At 51.4% G+C, this 18,374-nt stretch overlaps 5 protein-coding genes across 5 annotated transcripts; 2 read left to right on the top strand and 3 right to left on the bottom strand.

Annotated features, from left to right (window-relative positions):
- Positions 1–3,213: 3,213 nt before the first annotated feature.
- On the bottom strand, positions 3,214–4,877 carry Z519_02613 (uncharacterized protein; the record flags this gene model as incomplete). The annotated part of the gene is made up of 6 exons (XM_016760369.1): positions 3,214–3,352; positions 3,416–3,494; positions 3,547–3,742; positions 3,799–3,859; positions 3,926–4,392; positions 4,458–4,877. 6 exons carry the CDS (start codon positions 4,875–4,877, stop codon positions 3,214–3,216), a joined length of 1,362 nt encoding a protein of 453 aa, XP_016623890.1.
- A 744-nt stretch (positions 4,878–5,621) lies between these two features.
- On the top strand, positions 5,622–6,704 carry Z519_02612 (uncharacterized protein; the record flags this gene model as incomplete). Its single annotated transcript, XM_016760368.1, has 1 exon — positions 5,622–6,704. One exon carries the CDS (start codon positions 5,622–5,624, stop codon positions 6,702–6,704), a length of 1,083 nt encoding a protein of 360 aa, XP_016623889.1.
- A 489-nt stretch (positions 6,705–7,193) lies between these two features.
- Positions 7,194–9,434, bottom strand: Z519_02611 (uncharacterized protein; the record flags this gene model as incomplete). Its single annotated transcript, XM_016760367.1, has 6 exons — positions 7,194–8,142; positions 8,284–8,484; positions 8,541–8,582; positions 8,635–8,820; positions 8,872–8,997; positions 9,043–9,434. 6 exons carry the CDS (start codon positions 9,432–9,434, stop codon positions 7,194–7,196), a joined length of 1,896 nt encoding a protein of 631 aa, XP_016623888.1.
- A 1,479-nt stretch (positions 9,435–10,913) lies between these two features.
- Z519_02610 (uncharacterized protein) lies at positions 10,914–12,170 on the top strand (the record flags this gene model as incomplete). The annotated part of the gene is made up of 1 exon (XM_016760366.1): positions 10,914–12,170. One exon carries the CDS (start codon positions 10,914–10,916, stop codon positions 12,168–12,170), a length of 1,257 nt encoding a protein of 418 aa, XP_016623887.1.
- Positions 12,171–12,740: 570 nt separating this feature from the next.
- On the bottom strand, positions 12,741–14,430 carry Z519_02609 (uncharacterized protein; the record flags this gene model as incomplete). Its single annotated transcript, XM_016760365.1, has 2 exons — positions 12,741–14,367; positions 14,420–14,430. The coding sequence occupies 2 exons, from the start codon at positions 14,428–14,430 to the stop codon at positions 12,741–12,743; spliced, it is 1,638 nt and encodes a 545-aa protein (XP_016623886.1).
- Positions 14,431–18,374: the final 3,944 nt, after the last annotated feature.

Here is an 18,374-nt window from a genome sequence, read left to right as displayed (position 1 = left end):
CCCACATTGCTATAACAATATAAAACGGCTGTCTCACCTAAATCGGGTGGGAATTTAATCACTTACTATTGTTAGTGAATGGCTATTTAACTATCATATTATTGTCTTCGTCATTAATAATTGAGACGGCCTGTTTATACGATGAATTAAGGCTATCTTTATACTCGCAGCGACTCGAGGGCGAGCCGCTTTTTAGAGGGGGGGCAACTGTCACGAACCCACCGTTGTCCCTAAGTACTCTACGCCCTCCACCCGAATCGGGTGGACGGTATAGAAAGAAAAGGAAAGGATAAGGTAAAGGACGGTTAAGGCATAAGGCTATCGGTTAACGCTGCCTTACCCTTTTCACGTAACAGAAAGAGGGGAAGCTATAAGAGTCTCCTCTCACCTGAATCGGCTGAGAGAGAACTCTTCCTTTTTCTCAAGCGTTGAGTCGTTGTTAATAGGGCTACGTGAATAGAACAAGGCATTCAGCTACTCCAATTCCTTTGTACCTACTGCGTTGCGTAGGTCCCTGATAGCGGGACACAGCACGGAAGATCTGTGATCGAAACTCGGTCCCGTTAAACGAGATGATGGCCTTCAAAGTCCGCGCCGGAGCAGAGGATGGACACACTCTTGATGGACGCGCAAGCAAGCCGGCTGGTGTTGCACGTGATGAAATTCCTACGGCGTCTTAGGCATAAATAATAGCTATCAAGTGCTTGCTCCTTGCGGATGTAGGGGTGAAGGCTTGACAACGGCTTGTCCATAGCCTTGAGGTTCAGATCGGATTGTAAGCCCATTCGCCGAAGAAAGTGGTGCTGTTCGTGGTCGACTCTTCGAGTCATTTGGTCCATGATAGAGACGTGATCATTAACTAGAAGTCGGAAGGAGAGCTATCGAATACCAGCTTGATCAACTACAACAAAGTTCGGTTGTTGATGTGATGGCAGCAGAGACCACTATATCTGCCAGCGCTGAAGGTCGGCGGTAAATTACCGGACATCAACCAGGAAAATTGCTGCTACTATTCCTATCGTTACCTATTGTACGTTCATATCTCGGCCTAAGTCAAAGATGGATCGCGCTGTCGATGTCAAATGAGCCACTTGAATAAGTGCCAAGGGCCCGCAAGGTGACAAGGGAGGAGTGAATCATGCCAACAGACCATAATAGTATCTACGAGCTACTTGTGTGCCACCCACTAACTATCTTCCGATCGTTTCTAAGATCCGGACCTGTACGGCACCGTAGACCCCCGTTCAATGATCCATAGTCCCCATATCACGTTATATGATGGACACGATGAGAGAAGGGGCAGCCCATTCAATCAACCGTATTGAGAAAAGCAATCGTCGTATCCATCTCCACCGGTCCCTTCCCGAAGTAGTTAGAAGGTCCAGTCTCCGATATGAGATCACCTCCTGTGCGAAACCTCTCCGAATCCATCTGCCTAAGGTATGACGCTTTTAAGACACGACGGTTCAATGAACCGATGTCGAAAGCCATAGTATTTTTTCACACTTGAGGTTCTGTAACTGATAAACCTTGCTTAGTGTCAATACTATGCTGAAGTTGAAGCTCATTGATATTGGCACTCTTGAATTCTTCACCAGCTAATAAGTAGTCAATCTCTTCGAGTGTAGGCCCCTTAGCTAATCGTATAAGTTCTTGGGTTAGCATATGCTTCACAGTTCTTTTCCAAGAATACTAGTTCACTGGGTTTCACTTACTTTCTATATTGAAGATCCAGCTATTAGACACAGCCTTTTTACACGGCCATGGAGCACGTAGGGCTCAAAAGCAAAGAAGGTGAATAAGGCGGCTGTTAGAGCTGCTGCTGTATCGCATAACGAGGTTAGGTTCCTCAGTAGCAGATCCTTATTAGTAGTGTAACAAGGCAAGGCGGCTGTGCGGTGCTGGGGTGGCGGTGAACTGGCAGGGCAGAGTTTATAGTGCTGGCAGACGGCCATTCTTTACAGTTCGAGAGAGTGTCATGAATACCATGGTTTTTGGGCGCTGTCTACCTAATACCTAAGTGTTTTATCAGTTCAGTCCTGTTTCTCGATGCTGCCGCTGTGCTAGGTGCTCGTAACTCTAGCCGCTACCCCTCTGGGTGGTGTTGGTGGTGGGGGTGTTTCGTCAGTATCAACCAGAAATGCGTTCTCGATTCCCGATCTGCTGGACAGGCCTCTGTGCGTTGTTGCACGTGCACGCCGAACCCTGAAGTGCTCTGTTACAATGTATTAGGCGTCCGTCATTCCAGTGTCTAGCCGAATCCGTAATATTAGCGCACTTATTATTACTACTTTAGGATGGCACACTTATACATATAGACGCGACTGTGCACCTCACTTATATAATTCTCGGTAGTTAACTTTGTCCATATGTTGACCCTTGTCTGTAAGTACGGTATTAATCGCCCGCTGTCCATACTGAGCTGCCCCTCAGGCAAACAGTGCCCTCTGTCTGACACTGTTAGACACAGCCTCGGAAGCAACTGGTCACGAGCTGCGCGGGCGCGGCTCGACACACTCATTGGACAAATGGAAGGATCCACGGCAGAACAAGGCTGAATCACGTGAGACGCTCTGCTGGCTCTGTTGGCTCTGTTGGCCCTGCAACAGAGCGCACAGAGCGCACAGAGCACAAGCATTATATATACACCCTCACCTCCCTAGATAGTTACACTCTCTTCGTAGCCAACCCATGTTATCTACTGGACTATACAGTTCTTAGTAACATAGACCTGCTCATACCTTGTGTCTTTCCCAACCAGCTCATGCTATTCCAGGATTGTTACTGAGAACCCTAACCCAGTTAGGATTAGTAAGGATCCTCAACAGACACCTCATGTGAAAGCGATTCGTAACACCTCACTGCTACTATAAACGCCGGTGCAGAAATATACGGATGGGGATTATGAGAGAATGGTTCGAACGAGGTATAACTGAGTCCCGGTAGGGCAGATGGGGACTTCAACGGATGTGGCAAATACAGTGGTGTTCTTTTGCAGTAATGTTGCGACCAGGTATATTACTAGACGAAAGCTGTTTGTGGATGGTGGGCATTTTTTGAGTACGTGGAGAACATAAGTGATGAGGAAAACAGTACCCAATCTTTCATGAATGGCATTGAGAAGAATATCTTAGATGATTCTGCGTTCGATACCTGTTTGTCGTCCATTATTTGAGTAACTGCTGATGCTAGGGTATCATGAAATACCGGTCATCAACGGTCGCTCTGAGCCCCGATCACGACCCCATTGGGAAGTTCCAACCCAATGGGCAATCCGCGGATGAATTTCTCCTCGAAAGGTAGTCCTCTTCGCTGAGCGAGTATTTCTTCGATATCTTTGTACATATCGTACCTTCGCGGTCTGTTAGAATTTGAACAATGCAGTGATGCATAAATGCTTGAGCCAGTGACATACGCGTTCATTTCCTCGATGGTCAAGATTTCCTTCTCATCCTCAACACGATAAGTCGATATGTTCTTGTTAACCGAAAAACCTGCCCATCCATTAGGCTTCTTGTGTTAACGCCCTCTGGAGCTGAGACTGACCAATTCGTTCGTTGATGTTGTAAGCAGCCTTTGCAGCCGCCGCTTGAACTCTGGTAACTCTCGGCAATCGGACTTGGTCGTATACGCCAAGAGCTGATTCAATGTCTCCGTTGAAGTGCTTCTTGTCAAAGAGGATGCCTAAAGCTGCAGCGTCTTCTATGGCCATACAGGCACCCTGACTTTGGTGTGGCATCATCTACTCTATGTTAGCTGAGTTGAATCGGAAATTTTCTTAGAGCAAGTAGAGTGTACAGGATGGCCAGCATCACCGAGTAAGCAGACCATGCTGCGTTGTATGTAAGGATATGGCTGACTACGGTTCGAATCAGTATAAGTCGCACGGCTATCTGCTTCGTGCCAAATAGGGGGATGAACTCACTGTACCCATAATCGCCATGGTTGGATCTGTTTACCTATCTTCAAATGTGCTAGTACTTGAGGGTCCAGCTCCGGGTATGGGTCCAAGAGCTCTTTCACGGGACGATCTTCTTGGCCCCATGCATGGGTAGTGTAATCGCCTACTGTTCGAGGAAAGAAGCAGTAGTAAGAGAGCAGTTTGCCACTGTTGCATGGTGAGAGGACAATTTTGTCCCATTTTCCCTCCTGTCCGCCCCAATACTCGAGCGCGCTATCTTGAGAATAGTCGACGAGCCCAGCCTTGACGGCTTCCTCTGTAGAAACGTTGGCATGCAGACAACTCTGGTCAGAAGGCACCTTGTCAGGTTGGATGCCGATGATTGATCGAACGACAGATCCGATACCGTCGGCGCCAATGATTAAGTCGTGTTGTACAGAAACACCGTTTTTGAAACTGATGACGCCGGTTTGTAGGTTGATGTTTTCACACTGAAATCCAAGGCGGCAGTTAATATAAGTCTTCTAGCAGTAACGGAAGACCAGAGAGTACTCACTTGATGGTTGACTCGCAGCTGGGCAGGGATGCCGTCGCCCTCTTGTTGTAGGGCTGTATCCTTCAGCATTCTGTGCATATACTGCCGATGGAACATATTGTACACATGACCCCATCGCTCCTCGTAGTCTTCAAGGTCATAGACGCTCACGGGTTCTCCTGTTCTCCAATCGCGGTTAATAAGCTTCCTCAATATAACGGGATCTCCTTTGCCAATGTCAACGCCCCATTCGTGTAGCCAACGGGTACCGTTAGCGGCGCAAGACACTGAAGCACCAACTTCGCCAGCGTAGTCAGCTCGCTCGTATATTGTTACCTCGTGGCCGGCGCGGCGTAGAGCAATCGCAACAGACATGCCACCAATGCCACCACCCACCACGCCGACGCTAAGCTTCTGCCAGCCTTCTTGCAGTGAACCCATTTAGCACGAATGTGAAATATGAAGTAGTTTCAAAAGATCTCAATACGCAGACAAAAGATGTATGGAATTTATGATGTATCGCCTGAGCCGTGAGATGCCGCTTGCTCTAGGGAGCATATGTCCTATTATTATCAGTCTATCAGACTAATTCACCAAAGGATCCTTCATGTCGGGCTGCTTCCACTTGACTTATCGCCAATCAGTGCGAATCGGTGCAGATCAGCGTAAATCAGTGCACACGACGCTGACAGCCGCCTGTCGGTACGAGATGCGGGTTGCTGGCTGGGTGCGCTACCCGCTCACAAGCGGGTAATGAACGGTCTGGGTTCGGCAAGCCGCAACCTGCAGTTTAAGGCTTGAAGAGGTGGTCTGAGGCAGTTTACCAAAGACCCTATGATAGACCTACAGGATGCGGCCCATCTAAGAGAGTTCATCCAGATTCTTCAACGCAAAAACTCGTGGTGGGCATGAAGTGGCGCTGAACCGTAACAGGGCCAAACCTAATTATTACGTGTTTTATCGGCCGCACGGTGCTCGCAGCCTCGTCTGCGAATTAGTCAGCAAAATGGTTCAAATGACACTGACGAGGCTGACTCGCCGGTTGATTGCCACCCTCTTCACAAGCTGCGGTCCGAACATCAAGGCCCTTGCCCTGCCTCATCGCCGTCCTTTGACAATACAATCTCCATTTGCTTGCCCACCTATCTCCATACTGTCTCTGGCTTACGTCCAACCACCGCAACCATGCCTCGAGCAGAAGTGGGATCAACCAAGTACATCGCCAACCAGATGAAGTCGAAGGGACTTCAACGGTTGCGATGGTACTGTCAAGCATGTCAACGGCAAATGCGGGATGAAAACGGCTTCAAATGCCATGTCGCCTCCGAATCCCACGTCCGCCAAATGCAGCTGATTGGCGAAGATCCTCGAAAAGCCATCAACGACTATTCAAACCAGTTCCTACGAGACTTCATACAACTACTGCGCACAGGGCACGGCGAGAAAAAAGTCAACGTCAACCACTTCTACCAAGAGTATATTTCAAATAAACAGCATATTCATATGAATGCAACCAAATGGAGTAGTCTGACGGAATTTGCAAAGTACCTGGGCAGAGAAGGGATATGTCGCGTTGACGAGGATGAGAAGAACGAGAGCCGCACAGGCGCAAGCGGGCTCACGATCAGCTGGATTGACAACAGCCCCGAGGCACTGAGGCGGCAGGAGGCGATCCGAAAGAAGGAAAGACAAGATCGTGGTGATGAAGAACGGGAACAACGAATGATACAGGAACAGATCCGAAAGGCGAAGCGGCAGGGGTTGGATGACGCGACGGAAGATGAAGAGCAACAAGATGATGAGACACAGGGTGCAGGCGAAGGCATCAAACGAAACGATGGAGAGAAAATTGTCCTCAACTTTGGAGCAATTAAACAGACATCCGAGGCCGCAAAACCGCCAACTCCTCCTCTCTCGGAGAGAGACGAATCATCATCCGACAAGGAAAAGGAGAACACTGCAACGCCGACATCACATTCTCCACCTACAACATCGCCCACAATGTCCAGCGACTCCAAAACAGCGCAAACTTCTACGAAACAGCCTATATCCATGTCCCTTGGCGGCTCGTCAGCTAAGCCGAAGAACGTATTCGCCGTATCTTCCAAGAAGAACCCCTTGGGGCCCACGAGAAAATCAGCCGGCCCTATTCAGCAAAGACCGATGAGCGAGGCGGAGCGGATCATGAAGGAAGAGATCGAGCGAAAACGGCAGCGGGAAGCTAACGGTGTCCATGGTGGGAATGTTTTCAAAAAGCAGCGGGTCTGATATGGGATGGATCGGGGGGCGCAGTATGAGGTCTGGATAGGGACTATCACGATATTACGACCAAAAGATCTATCAATAGAACATTAGGAGCTGAGGGCTCTGCGGCATAACCAGGGAGAGGATTTCAATCAGCCCAGACTTGAATGGTCAAGCAGGGAAGGCCTGTAAAAGGATGGATAGGCTCTGCATATGACGGCTTGCAGATGCCCATCTTAGGGAGATGCTGTAACCCTCGTGAAGAAGAATACTTTTGGCGATGGCTACATGCTAGCAAGCGGGTATGTAGATCAGACACTAGTGCTGTCAGCATGGCGATGGCGATCCCATCTTGAAATGGGAAATATTGCCCTATATAGTAGTACTTTGACCAAAACTGACCTCCCCTAAATGATTCCATTTCCGTTCCCAGACCTGAAAATCCCGCCATCATGTGACCCGAGCCGTGCGTGACTACTTGGCCATTTTGAGATGTGGCTGCCTCCGCTCTTATTACTTCCCCTTCTCCCCCTTCTCTCTTTGTTCCGCCGCCCAGATGGCCCAGTTCAAGAGACTCTCGTCCATCTCGGCAACATGCTTCTTGCGGCCTTCGCCAAACGGCAGTTCAAACAGCGCCTGTTGCACGGCGTTCGTCTGGCCCGGTGCGGGTGGATCTTGAACACCCGCCCACTGCCACACAGTCGTGTACGCACTGTCAAAAGCTCCGCTTATCCACGCATGATGCGCGCTGGTCGCCTCGCCCGCGAAGTAGAACCCGACTTTGTTGCTCCCGTCCCCGCGGCAGTGAGGCTGCTGCATGAGTGGGTAAAGGTACGAGAACTGACCGGGGCCGAAGAGCGCGAACGCGCCAGCGGTGTTGGGGTCATTGGCCCAGGCCCAGGCGTGATGAGACTGGTAGTATTTGTTCTGGAGCTCGTCCAGCGTTGGCGCCCCGGGAATTTGTCGCCAGAGTTGGGCAAGATATCGCATGCATAGCACAGCTACGGGATCTTGGTTGTTGATCTGTGTCTGGCCGGCGTAGTCTGGAATGAGCGAGGTCATACGCGTAGCATCTTGCGCCCAGGCATACGAGATCATGAGAATGGTGGAACCCTCGTCTTGCCAGGATGGGTATACCACGTTGCTAATGGGTAGGTCCGTGCTGGAGACGCCACCCAGGAAGCTCGAGGCTGGAGGATTGTTGTCTGGGCCGAGAATTTTGGGATTCCGACTCGCTTGCTTGTTGAGAAGGGGTGTCCACCAATCCGAGTTGAATTTGATGGCGACCTTGGTGGCACGGTCATAGCTAAGGGCTCTGATCCCAGTCAAGACGTCGTCATCCAGCTGGAGTCCATCGATGTCCATTCTGCCAAGACAGCCCATGGTCGTGGTGTTGATAACAGACTCGTAATTTTGCGCCTGTCCGCCCGCGGTACTGACCGCGATGTCGGTTTGGTTGTATCTGGGGCCGGGGTCAGATTCTCTTCAAATATATGGAACTCGAGGATCGGACCATAGAGGCTTCTCGGCGACATTGAGATGTCTCTGCCCCGACTGAAAGCTTCTACGACCAACATGTCAGGGTTGTGCTGCGATCACTTACACTAGGCTTGTAACAGGACTTTTATACTTGATATTTATATTGATAGACTTGAGGTAGTTCTCCATCGCATTGGTGATAGCTTGCATGCCATTCTTTGTTTGAGAGTCTTCGAGTCTGTACCACTTGCCGGCGCTGGCGGCCTGGAAGTCGGCATAGTCGCAGATGGTTTCCATCCAGGCCTGGTCGAAAAGGCCAGTCGACCTTTGTGATGAAGAAGGTTAGCATGGGCGCGCAGGGTTCGCCAAAGTATCACCTACGTGTCGAAGGTTTCGGCGGTTTCTGTCTGCTCGTAGGTCCAACTGGCATCCGATTAGCATTCATCCGCACTGCATAGATATCTGGGTGTCACACTTGATTGGAGTCGTGGTGCCATAAATGTTGCCGAGCTGCAAATAAGCTCGAGTGGAATACTTGTCGTAAGTCTGACACATTGTTTGGAACTTCTGGTCCCAGTCCTGAGTAGATACCGCAGCTGCTAGTTGAATCATGAATGGCTGGATCACTCCGTCGAGTTGCGATAGCTCCTTGTCGATATCACTGTACCTGTTGAGCCATATACTCTAAACTATTTTCAAGTCCACAACTCACCTTGGCTGATAAGTCCGATAATAGTACATGAGAGGTTCTCGCTTCTCTGGGTCGCTGTAGGTGTATGGCTGTATGATAATATCCTGCCCCTTATTCTTCTTGAGGTAATCAATCATTCTCAAGGTGCTGAAAGCTGTTAGCCCGGTCCTAATATTTCTAATGCGCCATTACCTATTCATTGTCATGATGTCAGGTATGCGCATGGCCCCGATGTCATAATAGTTGTGCTTTGCCGGGTTGGCAGTGTCAGTGAATTGATAGGTATAGACACGGCCGCCTGACCGCTCAGTAGCCTCATAGATGTCGATAGTCGGAGGGGTGACGCCGGCCTGCACACAGGCATCGTGAATATAAATGGCCGTGGCTAAACCAGCTGAACCGGCGCCGATAATGCAAACTGGTCCAGGCGACCAACCACCGGTTGGGGCTCTGTCACGAGACGGTGGTGCTTTCGGCAGGCTGGCTCCAGCTTTTGGAATTCTCATTTGGTATTTCTTCAGCATAACATCATGAAGCACATTCTTGCCATATGCGGCGCGAAGATTCACAGTAGGGGACGTCATGTTGGTGATTCCGCTGTGGTCAAGAATACAGCTTGAGATGTATTCCGTGGAGCTGAGGGTCCAATCCGGTCTACGATGAGAAGGCCAGCCCTATTTTATAGACGGAATCTTACTCTCAGCTCCGATTTAGCGTGTGAGCAGCTGAAAAGTGTGTCCAGAAGTAGACGTCTGCATAACCCTTTGGACAATTGTCGTTCTCTTGGGCTCCCGAAACCGTGTCTCTGCATAACTAACGGCTCTCTGGCTAGCTGAAGAAAGCGATTGAGGACCGGCTGACGAAGCCTCTAAGTCATGATCCCTCTACACGTGAGCCGTCATTTTAGTGACGAGAGGCAATGAGAGGAGGATGGTCAAACTTCCACCTGGCTCATTTGGATGATTTACAGCGTAGACACTGCAGCCTTGGTAACTATAAAATCGTATACTGCTTCGAAGTTGGCTGGAACTCGGCCGACAATGAAGATACTGCAACCACTGTTACTATCAAGGCGTATTCTGCTCCAAGGCTGGCTGGAGCTCGACCAGCGACGAATCATGAGTTGCGTGGTTACCCAAGTCAGGCCTGAGGTGCCGCATTGTCATTCAATCAGCGGGGTCGACAAAGCATTTGGAGTAGTTTAGTAGTTCTAGACTTGGTGGTGGTGCATGAAGCTGAAGCCCGCATGTGCATTAGCATCTGTTGTGACTGTGAGTGTTCTTCAGCTTGTCAAGTTCTAATCACGAGGTACAGGGTCCCTCCACCATAAATGTCTTTGATGCCTCCCAATATCGCTAGCCTTGTTAGGAAAGGCTGTCATTTCACGATAATAATAACAGCATCATAGGGGAAATCTCTCTAGGTACAACATTCGACACAACATTCATAAGGCCAGGCACACTGTCACCGACTCCGTTGTCCTAAGCAGACACCAGCGGAAGTATCAGGAAGAGAAACCAAGTGTCCTCATGCAGATAACTATTACACGCTAATAGGCAAGAATTGTGGCTAATCCAGTGCCTCGCCATGTAAGCGGTTCAACATCTTGTCGAAAGGTTCCCTCAACCGTTGGTCCGGCGAATTTTGTTTGGGTAAATATGTCTCGAATCTCATCTCTGTCGCAACCAGTCTGTCTGCGATAGCAGGTAGCGCCAGATGAAGTCCCTCTGTATATTCGAACATCTCGACTGCCTCAAGCTAGAGCGAGGCTGAGCGAGGCTGAGCGAGGCTGAGCGAAAGTTGACCTAATCCCTACTAGCGGCTTTGCGTCAACAAGGCGGCAAGGGACGTGTCCCGAAGTAGAAGTCGTGCGCAGTCAGGTTTTGCTCTGTTGTTGCGGAGGATATAAAGATAATAATGAGAGTTTCACAGGCATTCTCTCGCTGGCAGACGCCATGATGGACGACTACGCCGAGAGCTGGAATGAATCACGGGCATCGATATAGCACAAGGGCATTTCAACTTCCATACCCATTACGAGGTACTGCCATGATCCATGCACGATGGCGATCCCGTCGCAGTCTTCGTCGGCCAAGAGTAAGGCTGCTCAACGACGCAGCGTGAAATCCAGGACGAAATCCAGAGCATCGTCGTCTTCGTTGAAATTGACCCGGCCACCCCTCCTCGTCGCTTCAAAGACCTCAACAAGGACAACGACGACGACGAGGACAACAAGGACAGGCTCATTGTCGTCATCTTTGTCCGCCTCATCACTCTCGTCGAGGCACACCCGCGCTCTGATCAACACGCACCACCTGCTCCAAAAGCGGCTTGCACGCGCGCGCTCTAGGGGCGATGCTACTGAGATACGCGAGATCGAGGCTCAGCTTGCCGCGCAGGGCGGGCTGAAGGCGTACCAACTCGCCAGCCGGACGGGCCAGAGCGCCGAGCGGGGCGGTGATTCCAGCCGCGTGCTAGTCCGCTGGCTCGACGAGGAGCTTAGGGCTCGCAAGGCTGCTCTTGCTGTTGTTCGTAGTGGCTGTCCTGAGCCGCGGCAGCGGGAGTGGCGCGCTCCGCACAACGACGACGATGATGATGCCGACCGTGATGACGCAGAGCAGGATCGCAGTACCAAGCCAACAGGACTAAAACCGCTCAGGATCCTGGAGATCGGGGCGCTCAGCACGCGCAACGCCCTCAACGTCGCGGGTGTCACAAGGGTAAGGAGGATTGACCTACGCAGCGCGGACGAGGGCATCGAGGAGATGGACTTTATGCATCTCCCTCTCCCGCTCCCTCGCGATGCGGAAGGGAAGGGAGGGTGGGACGACGAGCGGGGATACTATGATGTGCTCAGCCTCAGCCTGGTGCTGAACTACGTGCCCGACCCTAAGGCACGGGGAGCGATGCTGAAGCGTACGACCTTGTTCTTCGCGCCACAACCACAACCAGACGGGACGAAGGACAGAAGAACCAAGGACGACGACCGCCAACACCAAAGGGATGGCGACGCGGACGCGGACGCGCTGCTACAACTCCCATGTCTCTTCCTCGTCCTGCCCTCGCCCTGCCTGCACAACAGCCGCTATCTCACCCCGCAGCATCTGACCGCAATCCTCAACTCGCTGGGCTACACGCACCTGCACACAAAAACCACCCGGAAGCTGCACTATAGTCTCTGGCGCTTCGATGGGCCCAGGGCCAGAGGCGAGTGGATCAAAGGTGGTGGCGACGTGGTGTTTAAGAAGAGGGAAATCAATCCTGGAGGAGGCAGGAACAATTTCTGTATCGTGCTGGATGACAACCATCCGGGGTCATAGGACTTGATGTCTGGGAGAAGGGAAACAAAGGAGAATGGAGGATCAAAGAGAATGCAATAGAACCTGTTTGGAGTTGCCTTTAAGTCTTCTCTGTTTCCAGTCCTGTCACCATACACTGTCCATCCAACCCGGACTCTTCTCCCCCCGGCCGTGCTCTTCTCTCTTCCCCGAGTCGACCGAATACTTGCTCTCTTCTTTCTACATGGTATTGTTTAGTGATCACCGCGAGACGCTTTATCATCTCTCTGGAGAGGAGGCACACGTCTTCCCTGTCAGTCGCCCCCTACCAGGTCGCTTGCCGCCAATCGAAATCCCCACTCTACCCATACAATAAGCCCTGTTCCTTCACCGGATCCACCTAGAAAGTTTGCCAAAATGGGGTAGCTTTCGACAATAAGAGCAGAGACGCCTGGGCTGTGTAACAAAAGCGCGCCTTCCATGATAAATAAGTCTGTTGATGCTTCCATACAATGCTCATTGGGCGCCTCCGAACGCCATATCCAGGCGATGTTTGGGGTCGTTTATACCGGCTCAGGCTGTTGCCAATAACGAAAAAGAAAGATAGGATGATTAGATCGCCACCGTCTTCATTTCTTCCTCGATCCCATTAACCCCTAGGCCCTTGACCTCGGCTTCTGGCTTCTTCGATTTGTCGTCTTGGTTTTCATTGTTGCCAGCTGTCAGGACGCGGTTGAGTCGAGTGGTGGGGAAGTCTTTCGAATCTGCGCTCTTCAACGAAGCGGGTGTCGACACGTCCACCAGTTTCTCCCCAGCTTGCTTGGTGGAAGTTGCCACCTGTGAATCTATGGGCGCAGGAGTGGCTCGTTTCTTGCCTTCACTAACTGAATCTTCAGCAGCTTCAGCGAAATCCTTTACCACATCTCCACCAGGACGAATGGCTTGCGGTTGTGCAATTTCCTCTTGGACGCGAGCCAGAGGACTGCTGACCGTATGTCTCGGGCTACCAGAAGGTCCCCGTGAAAACCGGTGAGGCGACCGGCCTCGATCTTCACCAACAACTGGACTGTTGTAAGGGGAGTGCCGGCCGTTCTGTGCCACTGAACTGTTATTCAACCCTGCTGGTTGAGATCTCCGTTTCGGTCCTCTCCGCCCATATTTTTGATCTGCTCTCCAACGCAAGATATCCATATAGGCGGGCTCGACTGTCTCGGTCTTGAATTCCTTCAGTTTCAGCTCGCCCGTTTCCTCGTCGACAAAGACCTTCTCGGTGCTCAGGTCGTCTGCCACGGTGGCCAAAAAGTGTGCCCATGACCGCGCAACAACATACTTGCAATCGTAATCTCGGCCAAAAAGAATGACTTGGCCCCATCTGCCCATTGGGCCCGGTGCCAAGTCGATCGCGATATTGTTACCGCCCCAATCTCTGGCCAGAGCAATCCAACTGGGGTGAACATAAGCTTTCTGGATGGCGTTGGGGGGTTGTGACTCCTGTCTATCCAGCAGTTCCTGCCTCCAGAAGCGATTGCCATGGGCTTGGCTTGACGAGGAAGCGCCGTTACTGAGGCCCTTGGAGCTGTAGGATGGTTTCCGCGTACCGGCCAGATACTCCTCGTTGACAATCTGCCAGTTCTTCCATTCCTGGACAATTTCTTCGCAATCTAGCAGCATGCAACCAAAAATAATACCCGTTGGTCTTCCACCACGCTCTTGCCCGTCATGGATGGCGAGGGACTCGCGCACGTCTTGCGGTAAAGACATGTTCAACTCGTGTTCCAGCTCATTAATGTCATTTTGTGTACAGCCTTCGCCCAACTGATCCCAAAGCTCTGGATAGTTCTTCTCAGCCCAGCGGTCGATCTTCTTCCAGGAGTGAGACACCGGTGGAGGAGGAGGTGCACCATCAGCAAAGTTCTGCATTTGAATCTCGCCAGGGGAGACGACTTCCTCCGGGCCAGCACGCTTGGGAGATGACACGGAACGCATGCCGGGTGAGTATGGCCTGGCAGGTGACTGGGCCAGCTGAGTTGAGGAGACCGAGGGTCGTTTGGATTCATCGTGGTATGTCTGCGAGAGGTCTTGGTGGGAGTCAATGGCACTGGTGGCGACTGAAGTCAGGGGGGCATGGCGACTCTGTCCGACAGGGACATGTTGCCCGGTCCTGTAGGGAGAGTCATGGGAGGCATGGCGGTCATTGGAGGTCATGGTATGCCAAAAGGAGCGCCATGCCGCAGCGAAACTGGGAGAAGTCAGAAAGGGCAGGGCTAGGATAATTAGGGAGGGAGACGAACGAGTTTGCCATGACTGGCGAGACAGTCACAGTAGTTGCTGCCACTTTGACGGTTGACTGTGGGTTCAGTCGAATTAGGACATTAACATGGATTACTTTGAATGGAAGTTTTGAACGTGGTGGTTGGTGTTGGTCAAAACAAAGGGCGACGGAGAAGTGGTGGTGTTGGTGGTTTGTTGCCGGCCGCAAACAAAGAAGAATTCCCCGTGTTGACAACGGAATTGGACGAAATCAAAACAATAAGATAGAAGCGGGCTGTTCCACGAAGCATGCAATCCAGTGCGGTCCGTGTAGAGCCTGAGAGGAAGACAATCGTCGGTCGACAAAAGGTGTCAGGATTAGTTGAATGAGGGCCGAGCAGTCAAGGTGTTTGCAGGCGCACACAGTGCCAAAGGCGCAGGGAGGGCAGGCACTCACAACGAGGGTGCCAGGTGGTGACGAGACGGGCAAAGGGGGAGGAGCCTTTGAATTGAACTGACTGGGAAAAAACTGGGGGAGACGGGCGCCACTAAAAAGCATATGCAGACACCGCAGATGACATTTTAGACACCCGCGCCTAGCAGTCTAAGGGCCTAGTGGCCTAACACGCCCACCAAAGGCCAAAAGCACCCTGGGCACCCCTGGCTCCCTTGGCTCCCTTGGCTCCTTACCGGGGGCCACCAGGATTGACGCCGCAGCCCGCAGGCGTCGATTCTCTTGGAATCCTCATCCACGTCCGCCATGTCCACCTTTCACACAATTAATTACAGCTGCGCTGCTACAACAAAAAACCCAGGAGCCGCACTACCTTCACAAACGACCCAACCGCCGTTTGCATCTCCGGCTAACAGCCCCTCCATCCTCCATCGTCAATGTGTCCAGGGTCCGAGGAGTGTCTGTTCGTATCCTCCGATCTTCAGCCGCCCTTTGCCTTTCAGCTCTTGGTTCCCGTCCCTGCACGCACTGCGCCCCAGTTCTCGACGCGTCAATCATCTCTTCAATCTGCTTAGGCATGAATAGCCAACCTGTGCGGGACACAAACGATGGGATTACAGGTTGATGACGCCCTGCTTGGCTCTTGTCTTCAAGGGCTAACAATCATAACGCCATCCCTGACGGCGTGAGGCTCATGCTCCACCTTCATCTACCTGAATCGCGCTTCCCGATACGCGTCAATTTTATGGCTGCAATTAAGCCTCATGGTGGCCCCGCTCACCGATAGGCTCAAGGTCCGCTGTTGGAGATTGGACGATAACGCAAAAGAACGAGTGTGGAAGAAAAGGGGCTGATCATACTGTACCCGGTCCTCGTGCACGCTTTGTTTAAGGGGATAATACACCTTAGGATGATTGTCTTGGAGATATTCTCATTCGCCATGTGCGAGATGAAAGGAGAAGGTCACACCCACCTACCGATCTTGGACAGGCAAAAAAAAGTCTTTTCCCAGGTTCACTGATCTTCACAGTGTCTCGGATCCGGCTTCCAACCCCTCAAACCCCTCGTCCCTGGCCAGCACGACCTGAAATTCGCCCACAAGCGGGCCAGGTTTCTCCATGAGCAACCTGTTTGCAGCAAATTCTCCGTGCGATCCTGTGCAACCTGGCCGCTAGTCTTGCAGCTCGAGAAGCAAGCTACAAAAGTAGGACAGGATGTCGATCTTGTCCCACGAATGCTATTTGTTCCTTCGACATGACCATAAACACAGCGCATAGCCCTTAAATCGAACATTCTGGGCCTTGCCTAAGAAGACGATCATTCTTCGGCCAAAAGATCCGTCTTCTCCTTGCTTACCACCCTCTCACTCGACATCCACATCTATACTGGCCTCATTATGCAACCAATCTGAACTCCCCCCTTACTCCGACCTCGCGCGAGTTGACTAGGAAGTTAGAGAACAGATCCTCGCCCTAGTTGCCGCCCAGGAACCGCGTGGCGCCTCGCCACACGCATCTATGGCCACCGGGATATCTTCTACGGAACGCACAGGTTGATTGAGCATACACTCTACATTCCCATACGTACATTTCGTTGCCGGAGCAGCCTCAAAACAAAATGCGGTGGATGGCCAATCGGTGACTATCGCCACGCCTAATGCAGGTACATTAGACATTTCCGTGGTCCAGCCTTAGCATCAGCTGTGGCTAGTGAGGCTTTGAGATAAGTATAGCAGCTGGCCTGCACCTAACTCAAAGTCTAATGGCCAATGAGAGATAAGTTCGCTTCCCTGTTTTCCATCCTCGGAAGTGGGCATTTATGGGCTTGCAGAGACACCTGGGGCTGGTATCTGCGTGCGCAAAAGCTACTTCAGTTCAGTTCGCCACCGTTTGCGGAATCGTGGAAGACCGTCTGAGCAGTAAACCAGAAGATTCTATACGTCGGCTTTGGTGGCCCGCAAAGGATTTGAGATGTGTCAGCAAGTCAGCAGCCAACCACTTTAGCGGGATGCCCGAAGCGGTGTTTGTTCAGCACGCCCCTACAGAGTGTCACCTTAATGGTCCTCCACCCCACATATGTGAATGAACTTGAACCGGGTGAGGACTATCATTAGCGGACTACTGACTTCTTTACTGGACGATCTGGGCATGAAGACCTTTTGCCGTTTGCGCCGAGGTACATTGGCGCGAGCCATGCAGAAGCGAGCCCTCAGTATTCTTCGGGCAAACCTCATCGAATCTACAGGTGTCTGCTGACGGACTTGTTCGGTGTCCGTGCTGTTGCTTCCGTCGATAGCCTGAATTGGCACCCGCGCGAACAGGCCGACGCATTCGGTTCTCGCATACATGGTTAGAGCTAGACCCCTCCGAGTCAACGCTCATAATTATCACTCATCTTGTCCTCCGAATTCAGCGATAACTATTATCATTTCCTATTGCGATACCTCGTATCATGCAGGTGCCGACCGCTTCTTTCTGACAGGGTGACGAGCTTATTGAGATCAAGTAATCTGGCGTTGTTCTGCCCATGGCGGCGACCTCTCCTTTCATATCGGTTTTAAGGCTGGGCCAGATGAGCAATTGACTAAGAGGACGTCATGTTGGACTTGAAAGCTCCTCTACCAGCATGATGCTCTCTATCACCAGCACTTCAAGTAGCCTTCTGTTTAGTCGTGGCTCTTAGCTTCTTGGTAGCTTCTTTACCTGGCTTCGTCACAACTTGTTCCTCACCGATATCCGTACACTCAGGATAGCCTGCATTGGTAGACGAAGAGCTCAGGAGTGTTCCGTTTCGGAAAATTGCGCTGGCGAAGGATGTAGGCAAGAAACACCCTGTATTAGGCTGTGCCTCGTCGTCATTGAATGCAGGGAGCCATTGAGCCAAAGGCTTTGGCCAGATCGCGAGGTTCCTCTGGAGGAGCTGGTGATGCAGCAGCAGCAGCAGCAGCATGATAGGTATTCCCCCCTCTCCCAGCAAACCGACGCCAGTTCAGCCGTGAGATTCTTCATCGCTTCAAGACTTCTCTGCCTGATCTCTTGGCCCCTTCTTTCACATCCACGTCTAATGCAATTATCAGCTGGTCTTCTCTCCCCCGCCCTCCCTCTCTCACGTTCCGAGATGAACCATCTCGTGTAACGTAGCTTCAGGTCAAGCATTTTTCACCCAAAGCTAGCCACCAAGCATTATGCTGGAGCGAGTGGAAGGGAAGAGGACAGAAGAAAAAAAAAAAAAAAACAGTCGACTTTATATATAGACTTGCATAGCATAAGACGACGCTATCCGTCTTGGTCGCCCTGCTTATACCAAGTGAAACACTCGGTTGTATCTCGAAGTCTTTTACGCCTAGTTGACCCCGTCGATTCGATGTAGAGTTTACCTTGTCAAACGAGGCGCTGGATATTGATCGACTATCTTAATGCTATGGTATGCCATGCTGACCACACCACTCCCACTACTAGTTCGTAAATATGTGCATGATAGTCTCGGGAGGGTGTGTGTGTTTGGACCCTAGATTTTGGTGGGGGAATCGAGGGAATTGCAAA

This window comes from Cladophialophora bantiana (assembly GCF_000835475.1).
Source record: "Cladophialophora bantiana CBS 173.52 unplaced genomic scaffold supercont1.3, whole genome shotgun sequence".
NCBI lineage: Eukaryota > Fungi > Ascomycota > Eurotiomycetes > Chaetothyriales > Herpotrichiellaceae > Cladophialophora > Cladophialophora bantiana.
The sequence above is the reverse complement of the archived record's forward strand: the minus strand, read 5'-3'. Positions and strand labels throughout refer to the sequence as shown.